The sequence below is a fragment of the Trachurus trachurus genome (assembly GCF_905171665.1).
Source record: "Trachurus trachurus genome assembly, chromosome: 1".
Classification (NCBI taxonomy): Eukaryota; Metazoa; Chordata; class Actinopteri; order Carangiformes; family Carangidae; genus Trachurus; species Trachurus trachurus.
In genome coordinates, this window is record NC_139891.1 from 18,883,684 (window position 1) to 18,898,755 (window position 15,072).

Consider the following 15,072-nt stretch of genomic DNA (forward strand, 5'->3'; position numbering starts at 1 on the left):
GATTAAATGGTGGTTCTCCCCACACATCATGCACAACCACAAGTATAAGCATGAATATGTGTTAGCACACTTAAATATGGCCTGCTCACACACATATGCAGAGATTTTGGCAGACGTGCCTCTAGTGATGAACTTGCGTGGATTTTAGATAAAGTATGTATGTGTAGACAACTCACCCACGGGCTTCCAAAAAAATCTGAGTAAGACAGATTGAGACCCCGACAACACTTTATCCAGCGTTAATCAGCCAGTGCGTTTGCAAAAACAAACTCACCTATGAGGGCAGGCATTGTATTCTCTCTCCAGACCAGACTGTCTCGCACCTGTGGTGGGTCATCATAAAATTTAAGAGTTCCCCTGGCGGACCTAAAGTCACATTTTTGCTTATACTGATTCATTCTATTTCTTTCTCAAGTGAGCATGCTCTACAGTTGACAGAGTTAGAATGAATAAGAATGAAAGTCATGCTCTTATCTTAAATTCTCTCCTGCTCATCTTCCAAATGAATAAAAAAAAGGAGAATTTCCCAAGAGCTGCAGGACTTAATCAGATTTGTAGAGTTTAGTGTCGAGTCACAGTGGATTAATTTTAGGAAATGAAGAAATTTCACAGCAGCATATTTATAACACCTGTGAGAAATATTACCTCAGTGTCAAATTCATGTCTTATACAAGACTTGCGGAGAAGACTTCGCGGTTTGGTAAAACTGCTATTAGTCATCATGTCAAAGAAGAGAGGAATAAGGAAACCTTCAACAGAAATATGCAGCTTATCTGTTGACAGAGATCTGTGAGGTAATACGCCGAACATGTTTCACAAACTGAGCTATGAGAGGATACAGCGAAAGCTAAGAGTGATTGAAGAGATATTGTCAGGAAAGAAATTCAAGAGGAAGAGTGAAAGGACATGACGTGCAGGCTTTCAGGGAAAAGTGAAATGTTTAGTTAAATTAAGATTCTCCATCTTCTTTGTTGTACTGCACAATGGGGTGTGTAGATCTGGGCAGAAGAGCTCAGGACAAAGTGCTGCAGAATTCCTTCACTTACATCTGTCTTACATCGCATAACGGAGGATCCCTATAACTTTCTGAAATTGACAATCGAACATTGGCACCCACTTCTCACCCTGCGCGGTGGGAATCTGCGTTGAGGTCAGAGTGGTTTTGGTTGCATTTTTCTTCATTGTCTTTCTGTTGTTTTCAAACGTGTAGCACAGATGTTGTGCTTTTCAACACAATCGATATCTTAAAACTGTGAGGTGTTATCCCCACATTTAAACAATATCACATCTCCCCCATCCCATGATTCCCAGCTTTTCACAACACTTTCCAGTGTGAACTCTTAGAAAAACCATTAACACCCTTGATTTCGGACAAGATGTTGTGCAAACTAGTTCTGATAGAGTAGAGCCAGGGTATGCAAAAAACTTAAGCTCTCTGGGAAGTTGTTCAGCTAAAGACCCAACCTATCATGTTTAAGTTGGCTTTGGACAAGGTCTGACTAACTGTTTTCCCTTTGTGTCCAGTCTTTGTGCTAAACTAAACTAACTAGTTATACCATCCAGACGTGATCACTTGACAAAGAAAGCAAAAGTGCACACAGAAATGCGAACAAAGTGGATATATTGTAGCCTATTGTGAAAGTGCCATGTCCTCCTCGCTGTGTCTGATCTGTTCCAGGGGAGTGTGGATTAAATCAGGTCAGGGTGTGGAGGTCAGCTGAGGAACCTGGGGTCAAATGTCAGAGGCAAGAAAGACCTCTACATTCCAACTGACCGCTGCCCACACACACACACACACACACACACACACTTACACCACTGCTCTATTTATACCAGAAAGCCTGTGTTGATGCAGTAGTATTTTCTAAAACCCACTCTAATGCCAAAGAAGGAAATATTACATGGTCAGAATGATGAGAATCTACTATGACTACAAAAAGTGTTTTAATTTTATCGGTAACGTCTCTCCAGACTAACGTACATGAGGGCTGAATCAACATTGAATCAGAGGAGAGTAATGTGATATTTGTCCAGAAGTCTCTGGTGGGACTGTTATCTGTTGTGACCATTTATTTAGACGTGTGCACATCAGAAAACTATGCTTATGGTGTTTCAGCAGTTACATTCCTGGTGTGTGTGTGTGTGCCCTGTCCAGGGCCTTTGGAGATGTTATTTGGAGCTAATTTCTGTATATCTTTATCTTTCTTTATACAGTATATAGTATTTCTATGATTGTCTTTATGATGCACTCCTTATAGCAGTTGTAGGCCTACCCTTTATTTTTGTTTGAGTAAAACCATCACCTTTAAGAGGCTGAACAGGTTAAGATGATATAATAGTTGTGCTCAAACACATCTTTTAGTGCAATGGTATGTAAAGATTATTGTAGCCCCACACACACATGTGCCAACACACACAGAGAAGATGCTGCTTCATTCTTTGTTCTTGTTCAGATTCTCTCTCATAAATCAGAAGTCACGTGAGCAGCCACTGAGAGAGGATACAACTGATTTGATGATGTAGCTATCACAATATAATGACTCTGAATAAATGCTGTTATTTAATGTTTCTTTATTACATTTCGTCCACAGACACATTCTTAAATTGTATTTTGGAATGTTAAAGAGGGCAAGACTTCACAAGCACTTGAGTTTATATCGCTGCATGGCTGCAGATATCACAGGGACGCATCATAACAAAGCGATCTCAACCATAACTTTTTTCTTCTCTTTCCCAGAGCTCCCCTGCCATCCCAGAGAAAGAGAAAGCTGGTAAGTCTTCCCCCTTCTTTTTTCATTCTCATGCTCCGTTCAATCAGAGCTTGTGTCTGGCTGGATGAGAATCTTGATGTGTAAGTGAAAGCAGTGAGCGTTTGTCTGTGGTCGATCACGTGCAGGGGTTCTGCGATGCAATGTGTGATTGATAGCCCTGTCCAGCGTTCACAACATGGGGCAAGAGAGGAAGGGAAGGGGGGGGGGGGCAGGCTGTGAGTCTATGAGATGCTGGATGCCAGTCTAGATAAGATCCTAGGCTCATCTGCTAAACCATCAAGTCTGTTGCCTTTCCAAGATAAGAGCCAGACTGGATGTCGAGTCAGATGCCAAAAAAAAAGGTTTGCTGCGTATTTACTTACCTTCACCTCGTCTCTTACTCACCTTCACTGCTTGGTAGGAACAGAAAAGAAAATCCAGTGTCGAATGAAACTAAAACTTATTTGCATATTTTGCTCTCACCCTCATAGACGTGCAGACACATGCATTTTTGTGACTGAACCTTATTCATTCTTTTTTTTTTTTCAGCAATAGGCCTTTCCTCCTGATGCATAACTTTCTCTGTATTGACATGTCATGTCGGTACTCTAAGAATTCCTTGCTCATCTTGTTGGCACACTTTATTCCTAATCGATCTAAAGAAACAAACTCAATCAGTAGTGACTGCTCCCTCCACTCTGTCTCTGACCTCTCTGCCAGCAAGTCTGCTGGCAATGCACAGGGTCATCGGGAAACTATGGATGAACAGACCTACTTTCAGACGGCTGGCAGGGGAGCAGTGTTCATTAAACACCCCCCTGTGTCGTCAGTCCGCTGGTAAACAATACCAGAGAGGTGGTTCGACGTGGGGACACGCCTTTCATATTGCCCCCCCACTGTCTGGAAGCCCGCTGGGAGCCCTCACTCACTCTCGCTCTGTCTCTCCTTCTAATTACCACCACTTGCTGAAAATATTTCATGGGAAATGTGCAGAAGCTGTCGGTATGTTTGCTCCTCTGTGTGTGTGTGTGTGTGTGTGTGTGTGTGTGCATATGTCAGTGCTACCTCTTTGGCCGAACGCCCACTCCAAATATTTTCTACAAGGAGCCAAAAACTTGATAATTGCACAGTCCCAACTTCAAAAGGTCAAGCAAGCTTGGTCATCTTTCTTCATTTAAATCGGTCTGACTTGCTGTAAGCATGTTATGTAATGTCCATCTCTGGGCCTGTGTGATGGAACACAGGTCTCCGGAGGGCAGGCGGGGGAGTTGGGGGCATGATGGGAGTTTTGGGGGACTTGATGGAGCACAAAGCCCAGTGTTCATTGTTGACACTTCAAAGCCCCCTCTGTATCTCCACCATTTAAGCCCCTGGGAATGACACATTTGTGACAGTGTTACATCACACACCATGCCCTGAAGGCTCCTGCTGCACCCCCCCCAATGAAAGACAGTTCATTCATGGTTGATTTTACTATCTCTGTGACAACGGAAGCACACCAGTGATCAACACGAAGGGTCCCATAGCCCCCGCGCTCTGTAATGGCACAGTTGATGAGCCTCCCCGCGGCACTGGGTGTAACCGAGTGAGCGGACAGTGTCACGGCTTTCCTGCGCACAAAGGGGATGTGTCTACACGCTGCAGAGTTACAACTGACAACCTGTTGTTTAGAGGGGCTCTTTTTATGTGGCTCCTGTGATGCTGGTTACAGCTCGAGCTTTTCACGAGTGGCTGCAGAGCGCTGATGACGTGGGATGGGAAAAAGAAGTGACATAACTTGCACCATATTACAGACCATCTGAAAATGATAAGGACATCATGCATCAAGTTTATGACTGTCTTTATCACTAGTTGGATGTGGTCTAGGAGAGGAGCATGTGTTGTGATCAGATGTAATATATAGTTTAAAATACAAACACAATGAAGTGCTAAATGGGACATAAAGACAAATATAAGATACATCTATTTTTATTCTGTCTAGACACTAATTACAGCTATTTTCATACATTAGGCAGCACAGTTAAACATTCAGGGAAAAAAAACCTCCTGCACTGTAAACTTTATTGAACTATTTTCAGTGACAACAAGACTGTCAGGAATTAGACATATTTTCTTAGCCAGATGTCCTCAAGTGAATTCTGATAAGAATTTGAGTTGTATTGGAGTTGGTGAGTTGGTGTTGGTGGTATATATAGCAGATGTGAATAAATGCAAGTTACTGCAGTTGTAGCTCTGCATGATCGTATCAAAATAAGGTGATTTTTCAGTTGACTGGGCACAGCCACTGTTGTATTTAACCAGATTTATATGGATGCACTTTGTGTTTTATGAAATAGACAACGCTCCAAATCAGTCGGTAACTTATCTTCAGGGGCAGCGTGTTTAGCCTAGTGACCTCACGTCCTCTCATCCAGGAAGTTGACAAGTTTACATTGAGTAAGTGAAACAACAGAGAAGGAAAGATTAAGAGGCAGGAGAGCAAAGGAGAATGAGCGCTCTGCTCTGTGGGTAAAATACTGGGCCTTCAAACATCACATGCTCTTATTTAGTCGCTCATCTTTATTTCAATGGGACATTTCTTCATTTGTAGTGTTGACGTATACCTTTATCATCAATATACAACTTAACCTTTTTATATTTCAAGTATTACATTGAATCCACTCATTGAATCTTCAAATCCTCCAGTGAATATTACTAGGTTCACCTTTAAACTGAACTTGAAAGCACCCACTCTCCTCTCCTCCTCTCTCTCTCTCTCTCTCTCTCTCTCTCTCTCTCTCTCTCTCTCTCTCTCTCTCTCTCTCTCTCTCTCTCTCTCTCTCTCTCTCTTTCTCTGTCTGTCATCAGTTTCAGAGCTTGTCAACAAAACACTTTAGATATTCCTGGTTCTAAGAACGGTCTATCTTTTTTTCTAGATTGAAGCTCAGGCTAGAGACACCATGCTGTGCCTTCCTGATCTAAATATAAACCAGTGGGAATACATAAACAGAACACAATGATGGGCATCCAACCAACAGAAGGGCTAAAGCCTGACCTTTTGCCTGGACTCATAGTCTAAAGCACCACAGTTGTAGGTGGAGGTAAAGAAAGAAAGAGGAAAGAGGAAATGGTTTAGCACCCAGACTGGGGTCCTGTATGGGAGGGGCACTCTGACATTAGCCAGCTGTGAATAACTGGCCTCATCATTTCTGTCTGTCTGGCCTCCTTTTCTTCTTTATCCAAAGTTTCCCCTCTAGTCACCACTTTCCTTTCTTGGAATCCCAGTGACAAAGTATTTTTATTGGTATTGGCCAGATCAGAGCGACACTATGGGAATCCCAGTATTAATCATCATGCTCCCTTGTGTTGGTGCATTGGGATGTCTTACCATTGTGTACCTCTCCCTGACCAGAGGAAAAAACATTTAGAGGCACCTTGGCATTTTGGAAATTATAACATATTCTTATTTTAGTGAAAACATCAACACCACTCACTCTAATGTGAAACAGCAGGGAATTGGCTTGAGATATGGCTTAGCATAAACACTGGAAAAAGAAAATATACGGTATCTCTTTTCTGTCCATTAATAATATACTACCCACCTTCACCACTTATTTTTTCCTAATTATTATGTTGTATAATATTTATTGAATTTTTGACAAGATATTTTTTTTATCTGAAAAGAGCCCGATTCACCTATCCCCCCTACTTCCAGTATTTATGTTAAGCTAAGCTCATCACCTGCGTGCTAGCTTTTTCTATCTTGTGATTGATCCTCAAAAGAGGGAATTTTCACACCAATTTCCACTTAAATTGGAGAGTGTCACTGTGAAATCAGTGAGCACTGCATGGCTCTGAACATGGTGCTTTCCTCATGTGTGAGCGGTGCCACTTCTCTCCAGTTGACACCCTGAAGCAGGATGCTTCACGGACATTGTTGTCATCTGAGATCGTAGGCTACTTCAACAGATGTAATGAAGCTCCCTCAGCCTCGAGCCAAGTCAATAATAGCTCATGACTGATGTTTGTTTTTCCTTACACGTTCCTGCTCTTTGATTTAGTCTGCCTTATTCCACTCTCCTTTTTTTTTTTTTTTTGCTGCCCCTCTATACACAGTACACAAGTCGTCGTGTTTGTGCAAGGTCACATTCCTGGCCTCCTCTGTCAGTCTGCAGCAGCCTCGACACCTCCCCTCCACACAGCTCATCCTCTCCCCTCCCATTTGACACTCTCGTCTCGCTCCCTCTCTTCCTGTGTGGAGACTAGTCTCGTCCACAATTTACAGGAGCTCATAACATTTATATTTCACATCTTAACCGTTTCCCTTGCAAGCAAATAGTTCCATTTTCAAATTTGATTTGACACTTAGTAATTTTTTTTTGTTTAAGTGGGCCATGGTATGTTGAGGCTTTATCTTGAATGGTCTTTAATTCCATGACTGTATTTTCTAAAAGTGGACTGAGGTGCAATTTCAAACACCCAACATCTATCTTGTTTGAACCTCTAATTTTTCTTGGGTCAGAACTCAGAAAGCCCCTCATACCTCTGCAAGTTTTGAGAGCTCTTTCCTCGGGCATCCATATCCCTAGTTATGGTGCTCTGAACAGGAAACCGGTGTATGAGGGGGAATTTACGACAGGAAGTCAGCTTGTGAACTCTCAGACTTGCAACAACAAAAGTCCCCCCATACCAAAGACAGAAGTTTTGAGGGGTTATATCATTATTCTTATTTTAGCTTTATTTTACAGCAGACTGGTATTTCATTACTCTTATAGAAAATAAGCCATCCCACTTTTTGTTTGCATACGGTACCTGATCAATGAGTAACTGTATGGACAGTAAGAGCAGGTGTCTGTGATCATATTTATGGCAGCAATATACTTTCAAAGATTATGTACAGAATATAAAAAGTTGTGGAGTCTGTAAAAAATGTTTTATGTCCATCAGCAAGTAACATATTTTTTCAGTCCTTCTGTTTTCTAATCCGGATGTGTATGTGAATGAAATTCAGTGGAAAGTAAGGTATTAGCCCAAGGAATGTGTGATTCGTTTTTTTGGAACAGATCCATGTGCATATCAGTTGTTTTTTTTTGTCACATTTTTCTCAGTATTTTCTAATGAGCCGGCTTATGTGTACTCTGACTGGCTTAGATTTGTCATCAGACAAGAATACTAGATGTTTCTGCAAAACCTCAAATTATGGCTATTCTTTATGCCTATTGCATTTAAAAATGTTTTTTAAAAAGCATGTGTTCATGTTCATGACATGACAACTATGTACATTTCAGTTTAAGAAAGGGAGAGTTAGTGTTGGAGAAAGTATATAAGAGATCGTTCCTTACTTCCAGGTCTGCCATTCACTGCCTGCACATGCTAGAACCCGACCCCCATGACCTGATTTTGTGCCTTGCTACATGAAGGATCTGTTATTTTTGGCAGTGTTTTTGAAGTAAATCTTGACTGGTGGAAGTTCCCGCTATGGACACATATCCTTGGGTTGGGGGCTTAAGGGTTTTGTAGTTAAATATAATACAGTACAAGGAAAATGCTAGTATGACTTGTAAATAAAGAAGTTGTCTTTAAAGTGATCAATCCCATCTAAATAATATTATTTCTGCTAATGTTTTGCCACAAATACCATTTATGTGAGTGAATCGTTTTCTCCAGTAGAAGGAGGTAACAAGCTAAACAAGGGGTGTTTTTCTGTGCAGGACCCTCCTTATCTTATGATTATGATTTTAACTGAGGTTTGTTACAGCCCTCAAACCTATGCTTCATCTGAAATGACCCATCAAGAATTTCCATCCAGAGCCAGGGGACTGTAAATCTCCCAGTGTTGATGGTGTGAGATGCACACGCTGTCCCCAGGCTAATGAATCAGCCCTGGCTCAGCAGGCTCTGTCTCTCCCTGGCTGGTTTATTCCCCTTGTCTGGATGTCAGGGGGAGAGATCCTCTTGAGCTTGGAGGAGACTGAGATACAGACTGTTTAGATATACTATATATGGGATATTTTGTGTTTTGATAACTTAAGTTGTCTGGTTGTCTGATATCTTGCTGTAAGTATAATTTTTCTCCCTCGGATTAACTGGTGCAGAAACACACACGAGGTGTGAGGGTATCAGATTGTCAGAAATGGAGTTATATGAAAGTAGGGCAGACAGTGAGGGTGAATGAGTGTGTGTTTGATAGTAGACTAAGACCTTGTGCAGATGGTCACATCAAAGAGACTCGCACACAATTACAGTCACACTTGGGCACACCCACACATACATGCTTCAACACACCGACACATTTTTGGCTGCACTGTAAAGAATGGAGTATAGTGCATTGTTTTTCGCAGACGTTTTGATGATAGACTCTCGCATACTGTTTATATACAACGTTTGAAGTCCTCCCAGAAATACGACCACCCTCGTTTTTCACCTCCCCTGTCTCCATTTCTGGGTCAGTATGTTGGCAGGTAACTCTGTTCTGTGAAATCAGACGTAGGTACACACTACTGGCATGCTGTACTCTTGTTTGACAGAGGGGGCATTTGGCAAGACGTTGCTTCCTGAGGTATGAGAACTCCATTGTTTTCCTCAGTCCACCCCCTCTCACCCGCCTCTTCAGGACGTTTTCCCTCATATCCAGGTTACAGTCTGTGTATTGCCCCCTTATCACAGGTATACCAGAGACGCAGAGAGGGAAAGTACACTGATATGTTGTTATGATACGAGCACTGACCCAGTTGGTTTGCATCTGCTCCTCTGACTGCGCTCACATGAAAACGATAATTTGATTCGTATGCCATGTGAGTCGGGCAGGTGTGTAAAATAGGATAGTAAAAATGTGATACTTTTATTGGACGTTTGGTTTTCTGCATCCTATCATAATCCATTTACAACAATGTTAAAGGGGGTCATAGACAATCACAGAAGCAACGACTAAAGGGTTGTGGAAAAGCAAAGATGCAGGACTCCGGCCTTATCAGTGGGCTCAGCAAACCTTGGAAGACCATAAAGTCAATTGGCCGTGTTGAGCACAATGCTATCAGCAGGCTGCAATAAGCCAATGCTGGCCACAATACCTTCTCTTGCTGGAGCAATCAGCACGATTGGCTGACTTTCTCAAGTGTGAGCTTAGTGTGGAATGTAATGGAGAGTAACCTGAACAACACATACTGACCACAACTACAGGCTTCAAATATACACACACTGTGGTAATTAACTATTACTTAACCTATACACAAATATGGATATGATCGACACATACACACATACATTATGGTCAAGTAATTATGAGAAATATATTTAGAACCATTTTAAATTAGATATTTGTCGATTTTATAGACCATTTAGAAAACAACAACACAACCTAAAAACATAATATTAAAATATGTGTTATTAAACAGCCTATTAATTCATCCAGCGCACGCTGACATTGGTATTCAGTCTGAGTTGGACCTCCTTCTATCTCTGTTTTGGTCTCCACCAGTTCCTCAGCTGCTAAACGCTCTACTGTGTTCATCATCTATTTGCTAACTTTGCCTGTCTGCTATTTGGTGCTGACAAGTTGGTGTAAAGTGGGTTTAGGTTGTCAGAGCTTTTCCCACTGAAGACGGCTTCCCGCTGTGAATGGGACATAAGACACGGGTTAATTTTGTGTTATGTCTGTGACTGACTTTGACTATGCCGCACAAAGTTGACATTTGTAAGAGTAATAATAGACTTTCTCTTTCAGAGGTATTTCATTTATTTAGTTATTCTTTTATTCTTCTAAAGACTTGCAGCGTAAAAGCTATAGAGTCCAGTATTACAGTGATACTACAGCTACTGTCAAGTTGCAGTTATTTATATTTTGCCCAGTAAGTAGCCAACAACTAAGCCTCTTCACAAACCACAGAGAGTTGTGCTTGCTTAATAGAAGTTAAATCAGCATTATCCGATCAAATCAGCAGCAGTCTAAGTAATGGATTTCATTGTGTTGTTTTTGTTCATTTCGACAGCTTAAGATTTGTTACGTAAGTTTTACAGTTCATGCCCATTTCTCAATGACTAATGGCATTCACATGGGTTTGCATGTGTGTGTTTGTACTGTATGTGCGTAATGCTTATTATTTTCCTGTCACAATGAATACACTGTAAAGTCATGTCATGGGTTGAACCATCCTCCATGGGCCGAACGTCTGGGGAGAGTGATTATTGGCTCTGCGTAATAGAGGTTTTTATAGTTCACAAGAAGTTACGACACAGTGTTAAATCCAATATTTTTCCACTTTTGACACCTCAGTGTCCTTTTTGGAAACCCGACTAATCTTTTTCTCTAGTATCAGTCATTTCTGGGAAACATTCAATTCTCTTGCAGCTTGATCTGAGTGACTCAAATGTTATCCTGGACTCCTCCATCATCTCACTTCCTGCCTTTTGGTTTCAGTCCTGCGATCTATTCAGCTGCCAATGCACAAGGACAGGTGGAACTTCATAAGAAGCAATCTGCCTGGGCAGTGGGTTATATAACTGCCATTGATGTGCTCTGTGCCTAGACAAAGTGGGACAGGTATAAACAGAGCAGACGAGAGGAGGAAGGTGACAGTGAAGGGGGGGTTGTGAGATTTAAAATAAAAGCGTCAGAGAGGGAGAGATGCGAGTCGTGACTTTGAATCACTCCCGATATTCACTTAGCACTGGAGCTTGTGTCAGAAAGCACTTACTCACACTCAGACACATACACACACACACACACACACACAGACTGGCAGAATAGAATATGAGAGCATTGCAGCATTGGCTGGATGTGTCCCAGCAGTTACCGCACTGATGCTTGCTGCAGCAGACGGGAGTGTACGGTCTCACCAGGAGCAGAGTGAGAAGGAGAGGGAGGCAGGGCATCAGTGCAGAGGTCCAAACGTAGCCAGATAGATGGAGAAATGAGTCAGAGTATGATTGAATTTTTGAACATAGACATCCAAGCTAAAAGAAAATAGGAGCAGTGATAGGAAACAGGATTGATAATTGAATAATTGACTTGATTGGAAACAGGAACAGGTGTTGGTGCAACGTTGGAGTCTTACGTAGATAAGTTGCAGGAGATGCAAACTGGTATGTCGCGCTCCATGAGGCTGCTCCTGCTGCAGAGGTCCTTCAGCGACCACATCAGGTCGTCTACCTCCAAAGCCATAGACATGCTCAGCAAGACTGCTCGAGAGGGTCGACTGGCAGGTGAGTGGCAAGGACACTGACTGACACAGCGGGTGTATGTTTACATGTAGCAGCGCCATGTGTGTGTGTGTGCATGTTTGTTGGTCTGTGTTTTGTCTTTGTGACTGAGTGCATGTGTAGAGAAAAACTGCATTGTCATTGTGTCAGAGAGAAGCCAGACTACACTGAGAGGCTCCTGTAAAATGCCTGTGACGCATCGGATCAATACTGAGCATTTCATAGCTGCGTGTGGATGCTGCAGCTGAGAGGTGCAGGATACCTAGTAGTGCTGATGTTTCTTAGCCCATTTTTAAGAGGATCATTCTCACTTTTGTGTCAGATATAGGTTTCCCTCTGTGTCTGACTACAGCTGTGTTTTGTCGGTGGATGCATGGGGACATTGATGCATCTTGCTGTGTTTATTAGAGTTTGAAATAGCAGAGTTAACAACCCCCCGCCCCCCGCCCCCTTACCTGCTTCAACCACAGTTGCTTATACTGGTTCGGCCCAATGTATAATTGATGAGCTGGTTGTTCACACTGGACTGAGTCCATTAGAATAGACTCCCTGCTCTCTGGCAAGCTATACTCCAGCAAGCCTGTCTCTAAATAATACAGATAACCCTCTATCTCATAAGAGTATAGCAGCAAGGAGAATGGATCATAAGAGCTGCTCTTGAGGAATGTTGGCCTCAGATGGCTGATATCATCCGCAGGTTCAGGCCACTTCAAAGTGTTGTAGAGGGAGGTGTGATCATCTTTAAGGGTTAAGATTGACATGACATTTGGATGTATCCTGTTTGAAATCTGGACACCATCTAAGTCAGTACAGGTGTTGCTGTGCTTCTTTTCAAAAGAAGGTAACATAGTTTCCCTACTCAATCTAGAGGTCAATGCCCTGTGGCCTAACCTCTCCATTGAAGTACAGGGGACCAGGTGATAAATATCCACCAACAAACACTGTCCAGGATGTTTCAGGCTGTTGCCACATTGCTCACTGTCCCACATGAAAGAGGGAAGATTTGAAAAGTGGGTCAAAGAATTATGACAGGATCTAATTACAGCGCTCCTGGCATGTCACTAATTTTTCTTTTTCTTTTTTTCCTCTCTCTCTCTCTCTCTGGCTTTCTTCTTCAAGAGGTTGTTAAAATCTTGTGGCTTTAAGAGGAAATTCATCAGCAATGACACAGTCAACATGAAGCAATTGTGTATAAAGTCACGTGTGTGTGTGTGTGTTCAGGGCCATAAAGTGCAGGGACACATTGTACTGTGTACCATGAGAGTTGTAGGCGATCTTAGTCAGCTTGTTTGTAAGCACACAGGTTTGACTTGCTATTAACCTCTAATCAAACAAGCTGTCAGTGAAGAAAAAATGTCTTTGAGTCCTCAATCCATAACCTTTTAAGATGTGTTTTGTATATAATTATACCATTTATATTTTATGCAATTTAAAATGACTCATGTTCTCGAGCTACTTTGGAGAAATTTATTAAGATCCTGTAACTTGACATCTATTTACTATAGCAGATAAAGATGCCAGAATTTTGTGGCGCATATGCATTAGCTAATTCCACACACGTCATGCACTCAAGGACTTCATCTCGGTTCTGTGCAGCATCACACATCCTGAAACCTAATAGCCGAGTTGACATTTCCCACCCTTGTCATGCCTATGATCACATCACGTATTTTAGCATGTTTACTGCTGAAGGGGAAAACATGTGCCACAGAACACTGAGTTTATCCACTGACAGAAACCAGCTGTCACTCACGCTCTTTGTGCTCAGCGTCTATCAGAGACGTCATCAAAAAGATCGCTGCCTCGTCAGGCTATTGTCTTCGTAAGCCCCCTAAGATCAATCCCCGTTTTTCAGGACAGAGCGTCTTTAGGCAGCGGAGGCGTACTGTATGAATGGAAGTTAATGGGCCAGAGCTCCAAGCAAACGTCCTCTCTGCTTTAGGCCAAAGGTATGAGATTCCAACAGGACAGTAACAGATACTGTGTTATTGAGGCAGCACATACGTAAGTGCAGCTGACCAGGCTTCTCATCAGCTCATGATTGATTGTGAGAATCACTGTTTACCGTTGCAAAGGTTTCTCTCAACTTAACTTGTTCTGTAATTCATCTAATGCTGCTAGATTCAATGATTCACAACCTTGAGGAATTGATTATAAAGTGGCCTATAAAACTGTAAAAGGTTTAACAGCTGTTTGGGCTTATGTTGAGGTTGTTTTCGATGTCAACACACCCTGTGTTGTACAAACATCCAACTACCTGTCAACAAAATCACCTGGATACATTGCACTAAAAATCCAATAAAGGATTTGTAAATGAATAAACAAATAAAAAACAGTAAAAGGTCAATGTTTTTGATTTATTTTTAACTCGGCAAAGACTCAGAAGAATGAAGCAGAGAGTGAGAGGCATGTGTTCTGCTCTGTTTTAAATGTTGTTGTTTTTTGTGAGTGCTTCGAAAGGGTCAAAGGGCATCTGGAATCAGGGCAAATAGTACAAAAGCAACAGAGTAATGACAGAATCTGTCATCATACCTGCCAGCAAAATATTTCCTTTATTTAATTCATTAATGACTCAGATCAAGTCCCAAAGTTTGTTGTTCAGATTGACTGGAATAACTGTGAATTTCTGGCTTTGCACAGGGGATAGTAGATAAGAAAATGTTGCTTTTAACTGTCATTAGGATTAATCCAAAAGACTGAAATTGCACAAAAATTCAATTTTAAGCTTTTGTTTTGCACATTGTGTGAACAAAATGAAAGCAAAGTAGTGCAGCATATTAAAAAGATATACAGTATTATTCACTTTTGCTAGACAACAAATTGAAATATTATTAAAATTACAATATGGTCAAGTGGAATGTTGAAATGAGTAAGATTTGGATTTCAATGAATGCAGAGGTGTCTAAGAGGCAGCTTGGATCAATCTGACGGAGTACAGTACTGAGCACTAGGTGTCTACAGTAACTGAACCGTGAATTATGTCAACAGCTCTCAGCCCATGAATTATTTTTCTTCTCCACGCCACTTATGCCGTCATTTATGCATGTGCTCACCATCCTGCCCTTGCACTTAAAAACATTTTACGTGACCTGGATATTACATAATAGTCCCTATGTTTACAAAAAAAATCTTCATTTTATGCCGA

At 41.7% G+C, this 15,072-nt stretch overlaps 1 protein-coding gene across 2 annotated transcripts in view; it reads left to right on the forward strand.

Moving 5' to 3' along the window:
• dlc1 (DLC1 Rho GTPase activating protein) overlaps positions 1-15,072 on the forward strand; it is an 84,791-nt gene that overhangs the window by 27,153 nt on the left and 42,566 nt on the right. For both annotated transcript variants that reach the window (XM_083975740.1, XM_083975741.1), the window contains exon 5: positions 2,738-2,771. In XM_083975740.1, coding sequence (XP_083831866.1) covers positions 2,738-2,771 — 34 coding nt within the window. The remainder of the gene's footprint in view (positions 1-2,737; positions 2,772-15,072) is intronic.